Source organism: Oculina patagonica, chromosome 8 (assembly GCF_052425735.1).
Source record: "Oculina patagonica isolate OP01 chromosome 8, crgOcupat, whole genome shotgun sequence".
Classification (NCBI taxonomy): Eukaryota; Metazoa; Cnidaria; class Anthozoa; order Scleractinia; family Oculinidae; genus Oculina; species Oculina patagonica.
The window spans coordinates 21,773,239-21,792,864 of NC_135765.1; the positions used below are offsets into that span (position 1 = coordinate 21,773,239).

Consider the following 19,626-nt stretch of genomic DNA (forward strand, 5'->3'; position numbering starts at 1 on the left):
CTCCCTACTTATTTAAAAAACCGATTTGGTATACCCCCGGGGTATACCGTATCACTTGATCCTCCCTCATTAACATAATAATAATAATAATAAAAATAATAATAATAATAATAATAATAATAATAATAATAATAAATAATTAACTTATATTGCGCAATTATCAATTTAAAAATTTTCAATTGCGCATTACAATCTTACAATACAGGTAAAAAATAAAAAGCTAAAAAAAATTTAAATTTAAATTCACAAGCTGGAGTAACCTGCGTAGCTGGCGGGACTCGCGCCCGGTCCACGTCTACCGAGTGCTTTGTTTACGGGAACTACGGCCAACGGCGGCGTCGAGCTGCGAAGACGCGAGGGAATTGGGGAGGAGTCGAGCTGAATTTCACTCGCGGCAGCGCCGCAGCGCTCTCACACACGCGTTTTCTCTCGCGCCGCGCTAATCCCGCCAGCCACGCAGGCTATCTCTGGAGGGGATCATCCGTTCTTTCCCTCTCCTTCCCGTCATGCACCGTATATTTCCCTCTCCCCAGTCTTCCCACGTGCGCTAATGTATAAAATATATTTCAACAAAGGTCGTCCATCTTGCAAAGCTTCTGTCGGTTTGATGAGCTCATCTAAGCTCCCGTCCTCTTCAGCCGCCATTTTGTTCGCGGAATTCACCGAAAGTCGGGGGAGGAAGAATTATGCCCAGTCTATCGTGGACATCACGGTCATTTGTATTGAAGTACTATACTTCATTTGGACGCAAGTCACAAGTTATGATTATACTTCATTTGAGGAGGAGATTGTTTTGATCCATCATAACATTGTACCAAATTTTCAGGCCTTTGTTCTGTTAACATTGTTTAGTGTTATGAGCACAAAAATGGTGTACTTTTGACCATAAAAATCGCAGTTTTGTTAATTATATTTATAACAGAGCAGGTGGCATTTAATGCTAATAAAATTGAAGATAAAAGAGAAAGTATTACATGTAAAAATTGTCGAAACCGGAATGACTTTGTTTGTTTTTCCTCCACTGATCCAGCAAGCGATAGTCTACAATAGTTCTGACAGAGGTTTTTTTAATGTAAGTCTGACTTTCTGAAACAAGCTTTAAAACTTCTTAACTCTCTCTAAAAGTATTTTGAAATAATAAAAAAATCCGCCTTAATTTTCCATGATATTTATGAAATCTGTACACTTGTAGACAAAACAGACCATGTCGGTATATTTTATTATAAAAATATAATAATTATTTGAGCATTCTTGGCGAAAGGGGTGTGTTTCAGTAAAAATTGCAATCTTCCATTGAATCCCGTATCTTTCCAGCCCGGCCCGGAGGCAAAATAGTAAAAGCTTTCACATCCTGAATTATATTAAAGAGGACGATTCCGTCCCTTACACTGAATTTGCGTATTTAACTACACCAGTTTATGGACGGAATTATGTTTGAATACGATAATCTTTGAACTATAATTTAATTATAGTTCAAAGTATTATGGCCAATTATCAATTTATTTGCACATTTTCATGAAAAACATTACTCAAGACAAACAAACCTCTGATCTTTTTAGATTGCGCTTCTGACAACAATGTAGAAACAGTGTTTTCTTTCCACTTAAAGGGAGCTTGTTTACCGGTACCCATATTATGACACTTATCACTGTTTTTATTATATGGCTGGCTCCACGAGCAGGCAAGATGAGGTGAACCCTGCCTTATGATTGGCTACCCGAGCGAAAAACATGGACCTAACTTACCCACTCGGGATTGCCTGCGATTTGCCCGCGAATTTGTTGTTTTTGTTGCCGGCTTTTACACTGAATTTTTGCCTAAAAAGGAGGAGGATTGGGGCTTCAGTAGAGAGGGCCATTACTTCCATTGTTCCTTGATGACAACGTGGATGACGTCATCTTGGAAGGAGTGTGATGGACTCCTGGGTTTCTAGAAGGCAATCGCTGACGTATCAAACCGATCAAACCTATTCCCCAGGCCTCCTCGGCTCCTTTGACTAAAATGAGGGCATAATGCATCTTTGGACGCCATAAATGAAGTCAGATTGTGCTTTTTAACACAAAATTATACAAATAATCAGTCGAAAATCCAAAATAATGCTAGCAGTGCTTTTTTGGATAAAATGTAAAAAAAAAAATGCTCGCGAAGCCAAATAATGCCAAAAAAAGTGCTAGCACTTTCGGTAAGAGCCTAGTTTCAGGGGGGTCAAGCCTTTTGCATGTGCAAATAAAGGTACTATATTGATATTGACGTGTTTTAGTGCTGCATGCAAGTCCGGCCCTTCCAGTTCTTCAATCTTACTCTTAACTTTCCTAGGTTTCTCGAGGTTGTTCATGATTGCAATAGAATCAAGCAGTTTCACTTCAAAATTTTCCTGTATGAATCATCCCAGGGCCCAGGCAAAAGGGGAGTCCAGGAGCAGTACCACTCTCGTTCCTAGAGCCCACGTTCCTTCTGCTCTGCGCCAGGGATCGAGACCGCCGGCCGCCTCCAAAACCGGAAGTCCGCGATTCACGGACTCATTGTCAAATCTGACAAATATAAATGGCTGAAAATCTTAGAAAGAGTACTCTGAGCATGCTCACAAATTAGGACCAGCCAAAGATCTCGATCCTTGACGCAGACCAGAAGGATCGTGGGCTATGGGGACGAGAATGAAGCAGTCCAGGATAACTTGCATGCGATCAGAAACAGGGAGTGTGGCGTTACTTGCTTGGGGCGCCGCGCTAGGTTAAAGATGCTCCCTCAAATGACGATTTAAACTACGCGACCAAGGGCGCGAATAAATGCAAGAAAAACTGTGCTTAATTGCATCCAAAGCCAATTCAATGAACAGGTATAAAATACAAGGAATAAATGACGGATAGCGATTTGTGTTTTCACCGTTAGTTTTTAGAATGTACTATGGCAAGCTAGGATTTTAAAGTTATTCTCGGTGATGCTGCCTAATTATTACAGGGTCGCGTAGTTGAACTCGTCATCTGTGCGCGTGCGTTTTCAAAAGTGCTGCCAAAGATGGTTTTTCCCCCGTCGGTCCCCCGTCGGAGGAAAAACTGGCGCATGCGCATGCAAGTTATCCTGGATTCTCTCTTCTCGCGTCTGGGTTCAACCCCTTTAAAGGGTGCTCGGAAGAGAGAGTTCAGGGACTGGACTATTATCCCGTTTACAAGGGCGACGCAACAACGCCAGCATAAGCGCAAGCGTAATAAACAGGAAAGATTTGTTTTCTTGTGATTTCGTTTATGCTTGCAATTGAGCTTGCGACGCCCCTTTCTTGACTGCGTTTTTTTCCAGGTCAATCAAGCGCAATTGATCTTTGTGTTACCCTACCGACTTATTCCTTCTAACAAATTACAGTTTTTACCATGACTTTTCTCTGGCTTATTACACTACCGTCTTTGCTTCCTCACTGACCGGGACTGGCTTGGGCTATTTTGTAGTGATCACTACGTGCAAAAGCTAGCACTCTATCATTTACTTAACTTGTTTTCAATTGGCTTGACAAGTGGTTAATTTCCCGTATACCTACCGCATAATGGTCTATTAAATTACATGTTGTAAAAAACATTGAAAGAACAATGACTGAGCAAGCTTTGAATTGGTCATTGTTCTGGTCACATTCATGCTTGTCTTCTTCATTAAGCAACTGAATTCAATTAACGACAACTTAATTAGATTCCTTTAAAACAATTATTTTAAATTATTTTATTTTAATTGAATAATAACGCAATTCATTACTCGTCTTGCAAGTCTCATTCGGAGTTGAAACTGAAGCTTAATTTAATATCACTTGTCATTTCAGTGTATTTTAGAGGTCTTGAACTTTCGGAATACACTGAGTCAGCATAAAAGCACAGTTTTGTCGCAATAAATAAGACTTTCGCCCCAAGGCAATTAGCTTGTCTATCACTGAATAAGCTGCTAGCAGTTATCTTTTGTTTTCTTTCCGACTACAAACAATACGGAAAGGCGTCTATTTCATTCCTTTTCATTTTTATATATCGTGTATTTTATCGACTTCATAGGTTGCACATGGCAAAAGTGAGCGAGAAAAACAAATTTGCTTACGAAGTTGCATTTTGTCATTATTTCATGACTTAAAGTATCCCGTACTAAAACTCCGTTACGGATGTCGTTTGCCCATTGTCTACAATAATGTTTAAACAAACAGTATGACCTCAACAAATTATATTAAAAATATTCATCGAATTTTTTTGCGAGATGTAAGGTTTTTAAAAAGTCTCAAGTCAATTTTGCGCGCAGATTTTGGATTACCGGTTTTGTTCTGTTTATTCTGCTACAAGTTTTGTAAAGCAATGCATCTGATCTCGCGGCGAAAAACAAACTATATCAATTAATATAAACAACACATCCGATACGCGAAAGCTGGAACGTCAATGGCGTGTACTTTGTACTACGGACCATTTCGCTTTAAACTTGTAGCTTAACTTCACTTCACTAGGAGTTTTCAAGCGAGGCATATTCAGTTATCGGCGCATTAGGACCATAAAAACAGGGTGTCCGCTAGGCTTAACTCACGTAAAATGTTGTGTGACGTGTATTTCCCTTTGTAGCATATATAATACATGTACTATGCATGTTTGAAAGATTTCAAAGTAAACCTCTTACCTGGATTCCAGCTCTGTTGATATTGAGTTCAATCAGCGGTACAGTTGACAAAGAAGACTGACTTTCATAGCGTTCCCTTGAATTTAATTCCTCGCGAGGGACGCTAATTTCCACCACTTTCGACCCAGCTGCTGATTTTTGTCGCTGGTTCGCGGATTTCACTTCTTTCACTACAAACAGACTTCCTGAATTTTTGCTTGTTTCTCTCTTTGTCGGCGACAATCTGATCGTAGCCTTTACTACAGGGAACTGCATTTTAAAGAAGGATCGTGTTCGGGTTACAACTCTGTTGAACGGAGACCATCTCTTTGCTTCTTCGGCGAACAGACGATTTGTATTTTTTTTCCAAACTGAAAACAACGGAGCAAAATTATGTCGCGCCTAGTCAAGCATGAAATTAGAAGCAGCTTTAGCTTGCACTATGACAGTGTGTAAATTCTCCCAACTATTTTGGTATTAATACAAATTGCAAACAATTAAAAGCTAATACACTAACTCTGTCAATTTGGTCCGTCGGTTAAAAAGCTGTTAGTTAGAGGTTCTGAAACGCACACAAATTGCTGTCGATTTATTCGCTATAGTTTAACGCTTCTTTGTTTATAGTCTCTTAAAATTGGCGGATTTCCTTGACAGCTCATCTCTGGAGGAAACTGATATGAAATTGACGCTGAGCAGAACATATGAAGATTCTGCGTGGGCTGTGAAATTGTTTCATTAACAGTGGTTTTGGGCGTGGACACAAGGCGGGTCTGATGGCCATGACGTAAAGATAGCCAAAACAATTACAAACATAATATATAGAACTGTCGATTGTTTGTTTCTAGGCTGGTATTTTGATATTATCACAGTACTTTTTCGTCATTCTCGCCTGCACAGTGGGCCTCGCTCCCGACCTTTCGCGAGAGAGTATAAGAATTAAGGGATGGGTCTCTCACAAAAGGTAATTTGGCGTCCTTCATCGCACGATTAAGTAGTGATTAACAAGCGGCATGTCCAGAACAGAGATATCATTCGCTTTCCTATCATTTGTTTGATGACAAGACAGTGGGTGGTCTGTGAGTGATGTCATGTGAAGGGTGACACCAAAGGGTGTGACGGGAAAATTTGGTTTCATTCCCAGGACTCTTTCTCCTATTGAAAAGGGAAAGGATCCTGGGACCCAGTCGCAGTCATCCAGCTCTGCAACTATGCACCAGATGAGGAACAAGCTCGACTCCATACATGTTTTGAGTTTGTTGTTCGTTAATAACAGACCATGATCTTTGGACTGGCGAAAATTTGCTTACGTGGGACTATGGATCATCCTCGTACCCAGGGCCTTCTTTCCCCTTGATCAACGGTGTCGAAGCTTGCGCAGTTAGGAAGAAGACTCGAGGTACGAGAATGACTATAGGCATTCTCGTTCCCAGAGGCCGCGATCCTTCTTGTGGATCACGGCCTCTGGGGACGAGAATGGACTATGGGCGAAAAGGACTTCTATGCATGTGCATAGAAGGCTAGACTAAATTTGGCCGTTAATTAAAACGAGCGCTCTAAGGACGAGATTGGTTCCTTCCAAGAACCTTCTTGTAGAAGGTTTGTCTTCCAAACCGAAATATCGGGAAAGTTATTGTTATATCAATGATTTAATTTGTATCAGTCCACCTTTTCCGTCTCTCCTCAATGCCGTAAGGATCGTCAAATTTTTAATTACTTGGAGTATTTTAATGATCCACGTTTACAAAGGATCCGGCAATTCTCAACGTGCTTTCGCTGTGGTGCTGCCAATTTTAGCATCTAAAGGACAATAATTTTAGCATGTTTAAAATCTTCACGTAGCCCTATGCAATACAGCAGCTTGCTTCTCTAAAATATAATGAGGCTGCGAAAGAACATATGCCTTTTGGGGGGATCGAGTTGAGTCGAGTTGACCGAGTCACAGTTAATAGACTGTAACTCGAAAGGAGTGAGAAAGTCAAAACTCCGTCGTAATAGATCAAATCAATTTTCTTTTAAATTTTCTCATTTCTGCCCATGTAAAAGGTTGGGTTCGCTCATGTAAAAGGTGGGATTCTACTTGAATTTGCATGAAAATTTAAGGGGTTAGAAGAAGGGATTGAAGAAAAAATTTTTTTGAATCACCACGCGTCATCTGACCCCCACGCAAGAGCACTCCAGGTTGTCATGTCAGGGGACTGTCTGGGATCCGTCTACTTTTTTTAACTTCAAATTCTAATTTTAAAATCTCATTAAATCTCCAATATTTCTTTTTTCTTTAAATTTTACTAATCCCTTGAAAAACCTATCTCCCCAAACATCCCCTAAAATCACCCAGATGTTTATAAAAAACCGAAAAACATAGATAGTATAATTATGTAATCTCGCCTTCTTGTCGCTGGGTAGAAAGAATGTCATGGGAACGAGATTTCTGCGACAAGTTTAATCCGCAAGATGTCAATAACAACAGCAACCATCTTCTCTTACAGGAGCTAAAACCAATTTATTTTGAACAAGAAAATTTACAATAACAAAGATTGCTAATACGCATTTCAGTGACTGACCTAGGGCTCTCATGGGAGGACTGGGAAGGGTACAGGAAGGAGGAGGCGAAGTGACGATGAGACAAGATGAACCCTTTCTTTCTGCAGGGGGGGGGGGGGGAAACTTTTCAGCCCATCATTACCTTACAATTTTCAACAAAAATTGTGGGGCTCTCCCCTAGACCTGTCACTACACTAAGCGATTCTACTAAGCTAGTTATTCGAAACTAAATTATCAAACAAGGAAAAGACTACATCTGCCATCAAATTCCAACAATTGGGTTATTAACTGTACAACAGCTGACTGATTATTGTGTTCGGTGTTCAGCCCATGAATAACAAAAACGAAATTCTTGTTATATTCGAGTAGCATAAATTCTTATTATATTTTATTTGATAAAGAATAGTTCAAATGAATATGACTTACAATTTGCATTCTTGCTTGCATATGACGAGAACTTGTCAAAAATTGCTAAAACGAATACTCAACATATTTTCGACAATTAGCAGAGGTTAACATCTAGATCTCAGTAATTTTTCAAAAACTCTGTTTTTAACTACCTAGTTTTTATCACACTGACGACAACAATCCCCTGTAAATTGGGCGTAAACGCTCTTAAAAGCTAACATGGAAAAACAATTGAAATAACCATATATGGATTCCGATACACACATTCCTCTTTTTGCGCCATTTTCGATGTCATCGAAATTATAAAAAATGTTTGTTAAAGCAAAATCTTGTTACATCGCTGTAAGTTGTATCACTAAACTCTGGTTAATTACCGTTAGCAGTGTCACTGAGTTTTCGTTTAAACACGCTCCGCGTATAATATAATACCGAAACTCCTTTTATGTAAACAAAAACAAAGGCTTGGCAGACTAGGGTCCTTTTAGATGGGACCTATAGCGATTCACTTGCCTAGATAAGCTGGGATAAGAATTATGAAAAAATGTTCGAATAAAGTTAAAGTTGAAGTGCTCACGAGATCATTAAATTGTAAGAGATCCGCAAGGTGTACATGTGACTACTGTCACCATCCTAATTTGCTGATATATTATATATTATTATTGATACAGATGTTATTACTTCTGGTAAATTATAAAAAACGTGAAATTGATAAAGCAAACAAAAGTCTCACATTGTAAATTACTGGCCTGAGTCCTACGTTGAAAATTTGTGAGCTGAAGGGTTGTGGAATAATTAGTTCTCATTAACCTAGCAGGAGGTCTGTGTAGGAGAATTTTGACTTTGGTCTTGACTACAGACCTCACTGTGTTCGGTCTGTACTTATGATCTCGTCAAGGCTCTCCCATACAGACCTCCTGCCCGGATAACAAGAACTGGTTATTCTATAACCCTCATAGGGCTCTCAATAACCTCGTTATTATTTAATTACTGGCGACGCTGAATTTCTTAAACTGGATTATATTTTTGTAACCATTGGCAACCAAAACTCCACCACGGCCTTTTGTGACGAAATTAGCTGTATATGACGTCACAAGATCATTGTTGAGGAAGATATTGACGCTTTTATCTGAACTGACTTCAACACGAACAGTGAACCAAACTCCACCACTTGGGCTGCCATTTGGACAAGCAGCTGACAATCCCCACACGTATTGTCCATTTGACAGATAACCAGTTTGGTAGCAACTAACCTGCACGGTTTAATATTCAGGAAAGTACGGTATCTTGCTCTCTAAAGGTTGGTTTACACAGGCGATTTTTTTGAACAATTTCTTACGAGTTACCAACTGCGATTTTCTTCGCGCTAGGGTAGCAACTCAACTGTATACAAATCACACGTATCAACTATCTGCGATTTCAGCACGATATCGCCTGTGGTTTCGAATTTATGTAGGACGAAAACAACACCATCCTTCTTTATTAGAGGTAACCATTAGCTCTGATACAAAAACTCTGTTTATTTTCCTCCCAGGTGACCAAGAAGTCAAAAAACAATTTACCAGAACAACAAAAAAAGGCCTGTTAGGAAGGCGTAACCTTCTTCCCTGACAGGGAACGCTACGATGCTATGTATGGTTTGCTACCTTAGGGTACGGTACTGTTAGATTATTGGTATAGTGCGATATGGTATGTTATGAAAACGCAAGGTAAAGAGGGGAGGTGCAATTAAGTGGGTAAGGTAGAGTACCTTGCGGTGGTATGGCATGGCACCGAAGAACATAGGTAAAGTGATGTAAATGCGTTGTGTTTTGTTAATATGTTAACAATTTGAAGCCACGAACGATAACTCGAATAGCACCAGCAGCTCTACTATACATCTAAGAGTGCGTAAAGAAATACTTACTTCCAAACTCGTTCACCCTTTATGGCTACTTTGCTAGCGGATACAGTCCTATTGCTTTGCGTTACAACGTATTGGAAGCACGCAATGTGAGACCGCTGTCTTAGCAGGCTTATAATTCCCTATTCGTGAAAGGTGCGCTATCTCAGCTACATGCTGTCTTAATTCTGTACGTAGGAAGTTAAAACAACCAGAGCAGGGAAACCGACCTAAAGTACACCGAATCAAAGTTGTTTTCGTCGATAACGTTGTACACCACTCCCGGGTGTCCAGAATGCACACCACCTGATCCAATCACATTCATCAGCTCAACTGTCATCGTGTATGAGTCACCAGCATTGATCTCCATCTCAGGAAGAACGCGACAGAAACCATCGGCAGGCCAGGTACCATGATCAGCGTTCACTTCATAGCTGTTTGTAACTTGTGATATAGTCAGACTGACGCAGTCTACCGCTCTTGGCGGTTGACCTGTGGACATAACGGGTATGGAAATGTCAGTCATGTAATGAAATTTAGCAATCTTAAATATATCCCACTGTTTAAGCAAATAAGGTCCATTTGTGCCTAACATGCTTAGTTGGAGGTCGTTGTCGCCAGCAATGGCAAAATAACCACTGGCGACAAGCTGCTTATTCTTGGGACTTCTTGTTCTTTCCTTTCATTGCTCTGGTACTTAACTTCGTTTTACTGTACATGTTGTCGCCGTTCTATTCCTTTTCTTTGTTTTTGTTGTTGTTATTAATATTATTATTATTATTGTTGTTGTTGTTCTTCTTCTTTTTCTTATTCTCTAGCTTCTTAGTTTGTTATTTGGGTTTACATATTTTATGTTTTTTTCTTTTTTTTTCTCCATAATACTTCTCTCTGTAAGGACTAGATCTAAAATCTATCGTGTAGAAAGACCATTTCTTACATTTATTTTTTGAATTTCCTTAAATAGAACTTGTCTTCACTCAGAAATGACAGAGAAATGCTTATTGGAATTATAACTGAATGTAGGGACGATGAAATAAAGTACCACGATGATTCGATTAAGCGCCCGTGGCGCTTAATATTTACTTTTGGCACCTCGAGGTAGGGCGCTTATTCGGGGCAGGGCGCTTATTTAATTTTTTGAGAAATAACCAAATGTTCAAAACAAAACTTTTATAAATATTATAATAACTAACAATAACATAAACTGTAACAGTAATAGTAACAAATTGTTGAAAGTTCAGTTACTTTAAAAATAGTTGTTTATTTTAGCAGTAAATATATACACGTACGTTACCGTGAATGTTCATGAGTGAATGGGGGCGCTTATAAGAATGGGGGCGCTTTTTGGAATAGGGGCGCTTATTGACAAAAACACATTCGAAGGGGGGCGCTTATTCGGAAGGGGGCGCTTATTGAAGGAGGGCGCTTAATCGGGTCATTACGGTATTTACCAGTGCAGTTAATTCCATCTCCAATGTAGTCGGGTTTGCATATGCACCGGTATGATCCAATAAGATTGCAACAGTCCGCGTATGGTTTGCAGGTGTGACTGTTATCTTCACATTCATCGATATCTAAAACAAGGAATCAGGAAATATTAAACCCTCAATAAATTTATTATTACAGGTTTTTAGAAGGCTACAAGGTTAGTTGTCCTCGATGTCTCCACGCCACGAATTAAATGGTATGTAGACTGGCTCTTGGCTGGCCAGTACCAATTGCCACTCGTTGATAAAAGTTGTCTTCCTAAGATCCTCTGAAGGGAAAAGTATGATGTGCGTCACGGCTCTAGAAGTGGGTAATATGACCAATTATGAGTGTTTTTTATATATTCGACAAGGAACTCTGTTGCTGTTAGCCCCCCTCTGTAGCCAATCCTCAACTATACAACTGCTGTTTACGATGCTTCATTAATTCTGTTTTCTACTCCATATTTAACGGAATATCATATGATGACGTACCTTCTTCACAATGATCTCCCTTGTATCCCTGTGGACAGATGCATCGATATCCTTCTGCAGTGAAACCAGTTTGACATGTGGCATTACTCGGACAAGGACTGCTTTGACAAGAATTCTGATTAAGAAAACAACAACAGTTCAATTTGCATGCTAGAGTAGTTCATGCGTAGTTTAGTTGTAACTTATAACGACTATATAAAATGTTCAAAACTATGTAAAATTTTCTTAAATCAACAATAAATTACAATTAATAAAGGACAAATCCCAGGAGTGTTTTTCCTTTTTTTCGACAGTGGAGTATTGCATATTTTTTTAGCCTGCGTTTCCTCTTTTCACCCTCCCTCAATTCACTCAGGTTCTGTCTGTTTTTGCTTTTTCTTTTGCCCCTTAGGCGTTTACGACGATATCTTGCCTTCGGAAATGAAGCAGGCTATTTTTCGAAGTTTTCTTACTCCTTTCCAATTGTCCAAAGGTGGTTTCAGTTTCGACATTCTCGAGACTGTCTTAAATTTTAAATACTTTCGAGAATTTCCGAGGAAATCCGAAGATGTTTCGAAAATAATACTTTAAAAAAAATAAAACCATAAACCACATCTTAGACCAAACTAATACAAACAACACAAACTGCCCAAGATTGCTTACCGAGCAATCTTTAAGTGTCTCCTGGAAACAGTCACTAAAGGAACTGTGTTCAGTTTTAACGGAAAATTGTACAAGCAAATAGATGGATGCAGTATGGGGAACCCATTGTCTCCCACCCTAGCCAACATCTTTGTGTGTAAACTAGAGGAAGACATCGTAACACCATAAAACTTGCCATTCTATGAACGGTACGTGGATGATTGTTTTAGCAAAAGGAAGGCAAATGCTCCCGACAATCTACTTGATAAGTTAAACAGCTGCCATCCAAACATCAAGTTTTACCGTGGAAGAAAACCCTGACCACTTCCTGGACACCTCTTTCAACCATCATGAGGAAAACTTCGCTACCAGAGTTTACCAAAAACCGGGAAAACTACAAGTACATTGGAAATCGGCAATCCCAGAAAGGTGGAAGCGCAACGCTATTCTAGGTGCCCTACATCGAGCAAAACGAATAGCCACCAATTGGCAAGCAGAAGTAAAAGCCATCAAACATTCATTCATCAAAGCGGGATACCCCACGAAATTGGTAAATGAAGTCATCCGTGATTTTGAAAACCATATAAGCGACGAAACAATAATTCCTGTCCACTGATTCGATGAAAGACCTAAACTTGGAATTCGTCTCCCTTTCTGCAGAACAAATGAAGTAGATAGTAGAAAATTCTTAAAGAAACTTAACACGTACACCAAATGAAGGTTTAACTTCTTTATCATGTTGCAAACACGCAAGACGGAATCAATCTTCAAGTTAAAAGGCAAAATCACACACCCGTCACACGTCATCTACAAGGGCAAGTGTAATTCTAACTTGATTTGACAAAAGGTGTCTCCCGAAATTTGACATGACACCGTAGTTCTGAAGCCCTATTTCTGTAACGAACGCTGAATGAGGGCTAATTTTAGCTTAAGTTTAACGTAAGGTACTCTAGTTTATGTGTTTTTCAACCAAAAAGACTGCATATACGGCATTTTGTTTAAATCAAGAATTCTATCAATTTAATTAAGAGTGTTTACAACTTGAAATGTGAGTCAAAATTAATACCAAGATAGACATAAGAAAACACTCGGCGGAGAGCTGAACTGTAGCTTTCTTAAAGCATGCACGTCTCAAATAAACTGAACTAAAGCATTCTACATCGACATTCGATTCAACTTTAAGCAAATCAGGCGAAATATCTGAGGAAGCGGGCATGTGTTATCTCAATTGTCAACTCCATTGTCGCGGACGGAAATGGACACGATCGCATCGCCTCCCACTAGCGAATCACAGAGAACTATGAACTATGAGTGTTAGCTAGGCGGAGAACGCCTAAAATTGAGGAAAAAAGAAAACTATGTACTCACATCAGCGCTTGAAGCGATTCCTTGGCTATCCACTTCGACAGGTTTCTTTTAGAAATAACCGACAATGTCCCGGATGTATTTGAATTTCGTCGAGCGCGTAACGCCCGCTTCCCAAACTTCAACAGTAAAAAACTAAGTCTTTAGCCACGGTAAAGTTCAAGCCAAATATCGTTATGACCGCCCTCAAATCAGCCCGTATAGTCTAGTTCCGAGTCCTAATTGATGTGGCTAAAGACCTTTGCTGTCTAAAGCAAGCTCAACATTATCTGTACCTGGCAAAACGAGCCGACCGGTTATCTGTGTTTAACCGCCTAAAGCTCGGTTTGAGGTACGATAACAGCCGACGCACAACTTGCAAATCGTAAGACTTTCACCTTCACGGGACTTAATGATGCCTTCGGCAAACTTCCTTTAGACAGCAGAATGGAAAGCTATAGATCACAACTGTTCTACTAGTTAGCGCGCGCAACTAAAATTCAAATGATAGAGAGGGGTTGGAGTTAGAGACTGGGCTAGACTAACCACAAGTAAATCTAGAGGGAGGGAGACGGGGGGGGGGGGGGGGGGAGAGACAGGGAGGAAGAAAAAAAAAGTAAGATTGAATTCACTACATTAGACAGGGCGACATTTCATTGGAAGAAAGCCGAACAATTCTCCGTATCCTCAAAAAAAAAAAAAAAAAAAAAAAAACCCATACATTTCTTAACAGCCCGATAGCCACCTTTTATCAAATCAAGTTAGAATTGTAGACTAACATACATTGGCGAAACAGCACGCAACCTCGAGGTTCGTGTTAACAAACATTGAGATGTCAATAAGTACTCAGAGCCAGCCAAGCAAATTAGAAAACACCCTAATCACAAGTTCACGGGGAAAGTTTTAACCACTGCCCACTCATGGCTGAAAAGAAAAAAAGAAGCATTCTATATTGCATGCTACCGCCCTGAACCAAACAAACAACTGAAACAAGTCCAATCACTGGACCTCACCTTGTTCCCCATGGGAACAGGTATTACATAACTGGTGTTAACTGAACTATAAGAACGTTGAGCGTATGCAGATTTTTTTCACTCTGATGATGATCGAACAGATCGAAAACGTTTAGCATCAATTTCAACAGATTTTACCTTAAGTTTTAGTTTTTTTAACTTTTTATCAGCGAAATGTATATAATACTTTTTTAATACCTCGAGTTTCAAACTCAGACAGCCAGTTCAATTTTCGAAATAATCCTACAGAACGTTGTAACAAACTTCAGAAAGCTCGGTCAGTAAAGTTCAATACAGTGAGTTATTATACAGTGTGAGATGCCAAGTATGCAATGGCCTTTCAGACCTAGAAGACAATTGGTTAGGTTTAGAAATTACTAAAAATGCTTTAGTAACTCCAAGCTTAGTTTCTTACCAAAACATATCGATAGATATAATCATCCTTCGATACAAAATCACTGCTTGAAGTTTGTAAATGAGTGCAATTGTTCAAATCACATGATGCTGTTTCACTGTTTACTGTTGGGCCATAGTTGTAAGACACGCAGTTCGGTTCTTGGTAGCAGCGCAATTCACAGACCTTTTGGTCACGTGCTTGCATGCTTTTGATAACGTGATTTTCAAGAGCCTTGTCCTTCGTTTGCGGCCGGAACTGAATTGTTCTGCAGTCATCTGAAACTGAAAAAAAAAAGAATAAAAAAAACAATAGTGGTTAGAATGCAGGTTAGAGTGAGGTTTTTCAGTTTCGTATTTTTCCGGAGGCAATTAATATGTAAATAGGGTATGCCCCAAAACACAATGCCCTCATTTCTACTTAATTCTGAAAACTTGAATGTTGCATAACACCAAATATGAAAACGATTTTTTAAAACAGTGCAAGGCTGTTGATGTTAATAAATTTAGGTTGAGACATCAATCTGGCGAAATTAATCTAATCCATCGTCCCTGAAAACGCTTTCGAACAGGAATTTCAACTTCGTTAATGTGGCAGTTTTCTCTTTGTTTTTTAGCCGAAAAGCACATAAATATTTTATTTTTTCGGTGGAATTTTCGTGTCAAATGCTCCCTGCACGTCTAGAAGGCCGCGAGATTATCCGACACCGACCTAGATTTTATTTTTGTCATTTTTCACAGCGAATGTTTATAAATTGCGCCAAAATTCGCGAAGTTTTGGTTGTGTCCTTGACTCGAAATAATTTTAATTTTCAAGAATTGAAAATATTTTGAACGAGATTGAAAGCATACGCCTTTTGTGAAAAAAAATCTCATTTGCCTGTCAGAGCGATTTTTTATGGGATGGAATATTGATTTTTCCCGTACGAAATGCGAAAAAACTTGTTGAGGACGACGGCCCAATGTCTCGAGTTATTGAATTCACTCGCTCAATGTCAATATTTCCTTTAAATTAATGCACTTAAATATATTTTTGTAACACATTTGTTAAGCTCAGATTAATTAAAGGATTTTCAAATTATGCTCTTGGAAATTATCTAATGTTACAGCGTCTTACGAAACGTGGAAGGCTAGTAGAGCCAACCTCACAATTTTGCTACATTTTAGTCCAATTTCTGCTTATTCTTCCTTTTTTGCAAGGACAATTTTTACAGTAATTAAAAACCATTCTGAGTATTTGTGAAATCTTTTTAAAAAAAGAAGTCACAAGCGAATGGCCAAAAATTGGAAAAGAAATACTGTGCTTTCAACTTACTTTCAGTGTACCCATTTCGAGAAGTGTGCTTTAAAAAATAATAAAAATGAAAGTATGTGAAGAAGCATGCATCCCGCCAAAACTATCAGATTGAATAATCGACATAAGAGGATCAGAGGATTTAGATCGTTCCAATGTACATATAATGCAATGCTGCGTCGACAGAAGTTTTGAACTTTGAAACATTAGACTCCAGTGACTGTAGATTTTTATTCAAACAGACTTGCTTAAAATGAAAAACGAAAAAAGTTCAGAAACAATTTCGGCCACTTACCCCCATTTGCAGTAGCCACACAGAGAAACAGAAGGTATGTCTGCAATGTCAGCATATTCCTGTAAATAGGTTTTGAATTTATAGAAAGGTATTTCTTGCTAGTGTTTTAAGCAAGAATCAAATCATGCCTGCTCCTCTTCGAACTAAGTGTCGAACGGTGACGTCAGTGAAAGCCCTTCTGCTAATTGTAGGCTAATACTAGTGAGGCCACCTAGAGTTTAACACCTGTTAAAGCACTAAGAGAAAAACAAAAACCTGACGAAAACAAAAGCAAAACATTTTTGGTACCTCAGTAAAGCATAAGATAACAACTTAACAAGTTATCTTTTGTACCTCTTTAAGTCGGGGATTGTTTAACATATCAAATCTCCTTACAACATTGCGTTGTTGAGGTGACAGCTAAGGAGAATACAGAATCATTTTTAACTGGGAATATAATTGTTTTCATCTACCACGAAGTTATTCAAAGGGAGACAATATGGCAAAAATATACAGTCGTGTTGTTTCACATTTTGTTACATACTGATTATGTTATTTACAGCTGCGACCTGTTGTAGTGAAAGAATTCAGCGAAACAAAAACCTTCCCTGAAGAGGAGACGAAAAATATCTGAAAGGCTTTATTATCCCCTTATGAAACTGTTAGGTTAAAGCAAGTCTACTTGAACATGGATTAAATCCGCGAAAAGAAACGAGGAATTAGCTATGTCATTTAACGCAGGGCAAATATAAGCTCCTACTGAGAGTGTTTCAATGGGGGCATAATTAGACCGGCCTCAGTTTGAAAAAACCAATTTCCAACAGGCTTAAATAGAGAACATTAGTCAGGGCTTAAGTTGTGATGGTATTTGCTTAAGTGGTTGCTTTGGCTGATGAAAGAGCTCTGTTATGTTATTTTTTATCAGTGCTTCACGAAACACTGCTCGGCAGCTCATCTCACGCTGCCAGGTGCATGTAGACCTGTGAGACGGTGCAATAGAAAACACTTTTAAATATATCAGACATCCCTTTAATGAAATTATTACGTGTTTATTGCCATGGATTGTAATACCTTAAAGGTACTCACTAGCTAAGGGATATGTTGCAAATGTAGGAGGGACAAAATAACAAAGTACACACACAAGAAAATGGAACAGGGACTCGTTGCAGCCACACATCTAATTGTGGCACAATGGGACATCTTCCTGCGACATGTCTCTTCGTGTGTCAGCACCTTAACAAGGACTGTGTCACGGCTAAGTTAAATTGATTTTATTAAGCTTTGGAAAGTACCTGCTATGAAAATTAATATTTGCAAAGAAATTATATGGATCCAGGGGCGGATCCAGGATTTCAAAAGGGGGGGGGGGGGGGGGTGGATGGCAGACCCGCCATCTTGGAAATTACCCACAAGACCCTGGGAACGAGGTTGTCATCAAACCTGAGCATCGACTGAGCACATGGGTTGGTAAGCGCGAACGTTTCCCTGCAAATTTCGCAATAATGAGCCAATCAGAATATTACTTCGCCTCACTAGGCGTTGTCAAATGGCTTTTGCGCGAAAAGTGACGGCAGACGGCGAAACATGGCGTAACAACAACCAGACATGGGCGAGAGCTAATTTTTCTTTCTTTATTTATTTTCTATTTCAAATAAAGTGACATTTCGATTTTTTTTACTGAAAAATGGGGGGTGGATATCCACCCTATCCACCCCCCCTGTATCCGACCCTGGGATCTAAATGACAAAACAATAGCTTTACTTTCCAATTATATGACTCTTAGGCGTTATAATTTAAAGTCACAAGCAAACGAAACTAACTTTGAAAACTGTTCAATTTTTACAATTTACACCTGATAGTGGATTGATTTTTAAGGGAGGGGGAGGGGTTTGACGCAAAACATTTAAAGGCAATGCTTTCATAAATGAATCCTGTATGGTACTGTTTTAGCACCGTTTGTAAAATTGCACAAGGTCCTATACACCAGCGATCAACTACTCAAAAAGCACCGCAGAACGGCTATCTAAACTAAGATTGTCGTGCGATGAACTGCATGAAACCACTTAGTCCAATCACCCTACTTATACAAATAATGTAATGAACGAAGCAATGAAGCAATGAAGTTTGATTAGTGAAAATTGCGGGAATTAGGTTAACGTCTGATAAGTTGAGGACGCAAACTTGTTTTCTCGACTGGTTCGAGATCCGTCCGCTTCGTTATTCTTTGCTAGAGTGGTTTTACTTAACCTGTGAAATAGATAGTGAGATAGTACACGCTACTCCTTTGTATTAGTTCTTTTTATTCCGCTATAGTTGGTAATTCTTTTTTTTTGTCTTTGTTTACCACGCACACTAGTAAACACTGCTAAACACTGCTACACACTAAAGCTGTGCTCACACTAGGCCGAAACATGTTTAGTCTGATCACGAATGAAACATGTTTCGATGTGAAAAGTGTTCACATCAGGCAGTGCATTGCGCGAATCATGATTGAAACATGTTTATTCTTATCATGATTGAAGGTACCTCACGAGGTAGTTTCAATCATGATCAGACTAAACACGTTAAAAATGGCGGACATGCGGTGAGGATGCGAGTGCCTAAAAGCTTCAAAATTGGGCCTTCAATGAGACCAAATGCTTATTTAAAATATGGGGTACTGAAGCGATACAACAGGAATTATCGGCGATGGGTAGAAAGCAGAATATTTGGCAAATCATCGCCACGAAAGTTTATGACGGCAAATACAAGCGCACAGCATTGCAATGCATAAACAAACTTAAAGAGAACAATAGGGGTCACGTGACCAGGACGTACGACACCACGGAGTGAAAGCTAGGGTTATGCTTAACCCATAATAGTGTCTGGATTAGGGTTGAAGGTTAAAGGCTTATGGGTTAAGGTTAGGGATGAGTTGTTGGGGTTAAGGTTTGATTTAGGCTTAGGGTGGCAGTTCTAGTTTGGGCTGGGTAAGTCACGTGACAAGCACTCCTGCCACACTGGATCACATTAGATGAAGTAATTGTAGCCTAATGACTGTGTTAGGCCTAAGTAAAGTTTCTGGGCAAGCTACAATTTCAAATTATTTACTCATCTTGTTTCAATTTTGTGCTGTGGTCTGATAATAAAGGTTTGAGGGCTAGTGCCATCCACCCCCCCCCCCCCTAACTTCTTGCTATGTGCTCAAGTTAACACAAACATTTGCAGAGGGACTAGTATTGATGAGCCTTGCATGTCTGAAGAGTCTCCGAGTTCGAAAGACGAATTGACTAAAAAAGAGTATTTTTGTT

General features: G+C 39.3%; 2 protein-coding genes across 3 annotated transcripts in view; one reads left to right on the forward strand and one right to left on the reverse strand.

Moving 5' to 3' along the window:
• The window catches only part of LOC144662721 (serine/threonine-protein kinase PAK 3-like), an 81,221-nt gene that overhangs the window by 14,955 nt on the left and 46,640 nt on the right, over positions 1-19,626 (forward strand). The window lies entirely within an intron of this gene.
• Positions 7,127-11,888, reverse strand: LOC144663211 (putative skeletal organic matrix protein 7). Its single transcript, XM_078524125.1, has 5 exons — positions 11,850-11,888; positions 11,398-11,512; positions 10,888-11,010; positions 9,649-9,928; positions 7,127-8,802 (listed from the first exon to the last, which is right to left on the reverse strand). Exons 1-5 carry the CDS (start codon positions 11,886-11,888, stop codon positions 8,538-8,540), a joined length of 822 nt encoding a protein of 273 aa, XP_078380251.1. The 3' UTR covers positions 7,127-8,537.

Bases quoted from the DNA above. Each gene is read 5' to 3' on its own strand.
- LOC144663211 (XM_078524125.1), bottom strand. From the start codon at position 11,888: ATGTCGAAACTGAAACCACCTTTGGACAATTGGAAAGGA. The intron at 11,513-11,849 runs GTAAGAAAACTT...TTTCTTAATCAG, and splicing joins CTTTGGACAATTGGAAAGGA to AATTCTTGTCAAAGCAGTCC. The intron at 11,011-11,397 runs GTACGTCATCAT...TCCTTGTTTTAG, and splicing joins GGGAGATCATTGTGAAGAAG to ATATCGATGAATGTGAAGAT.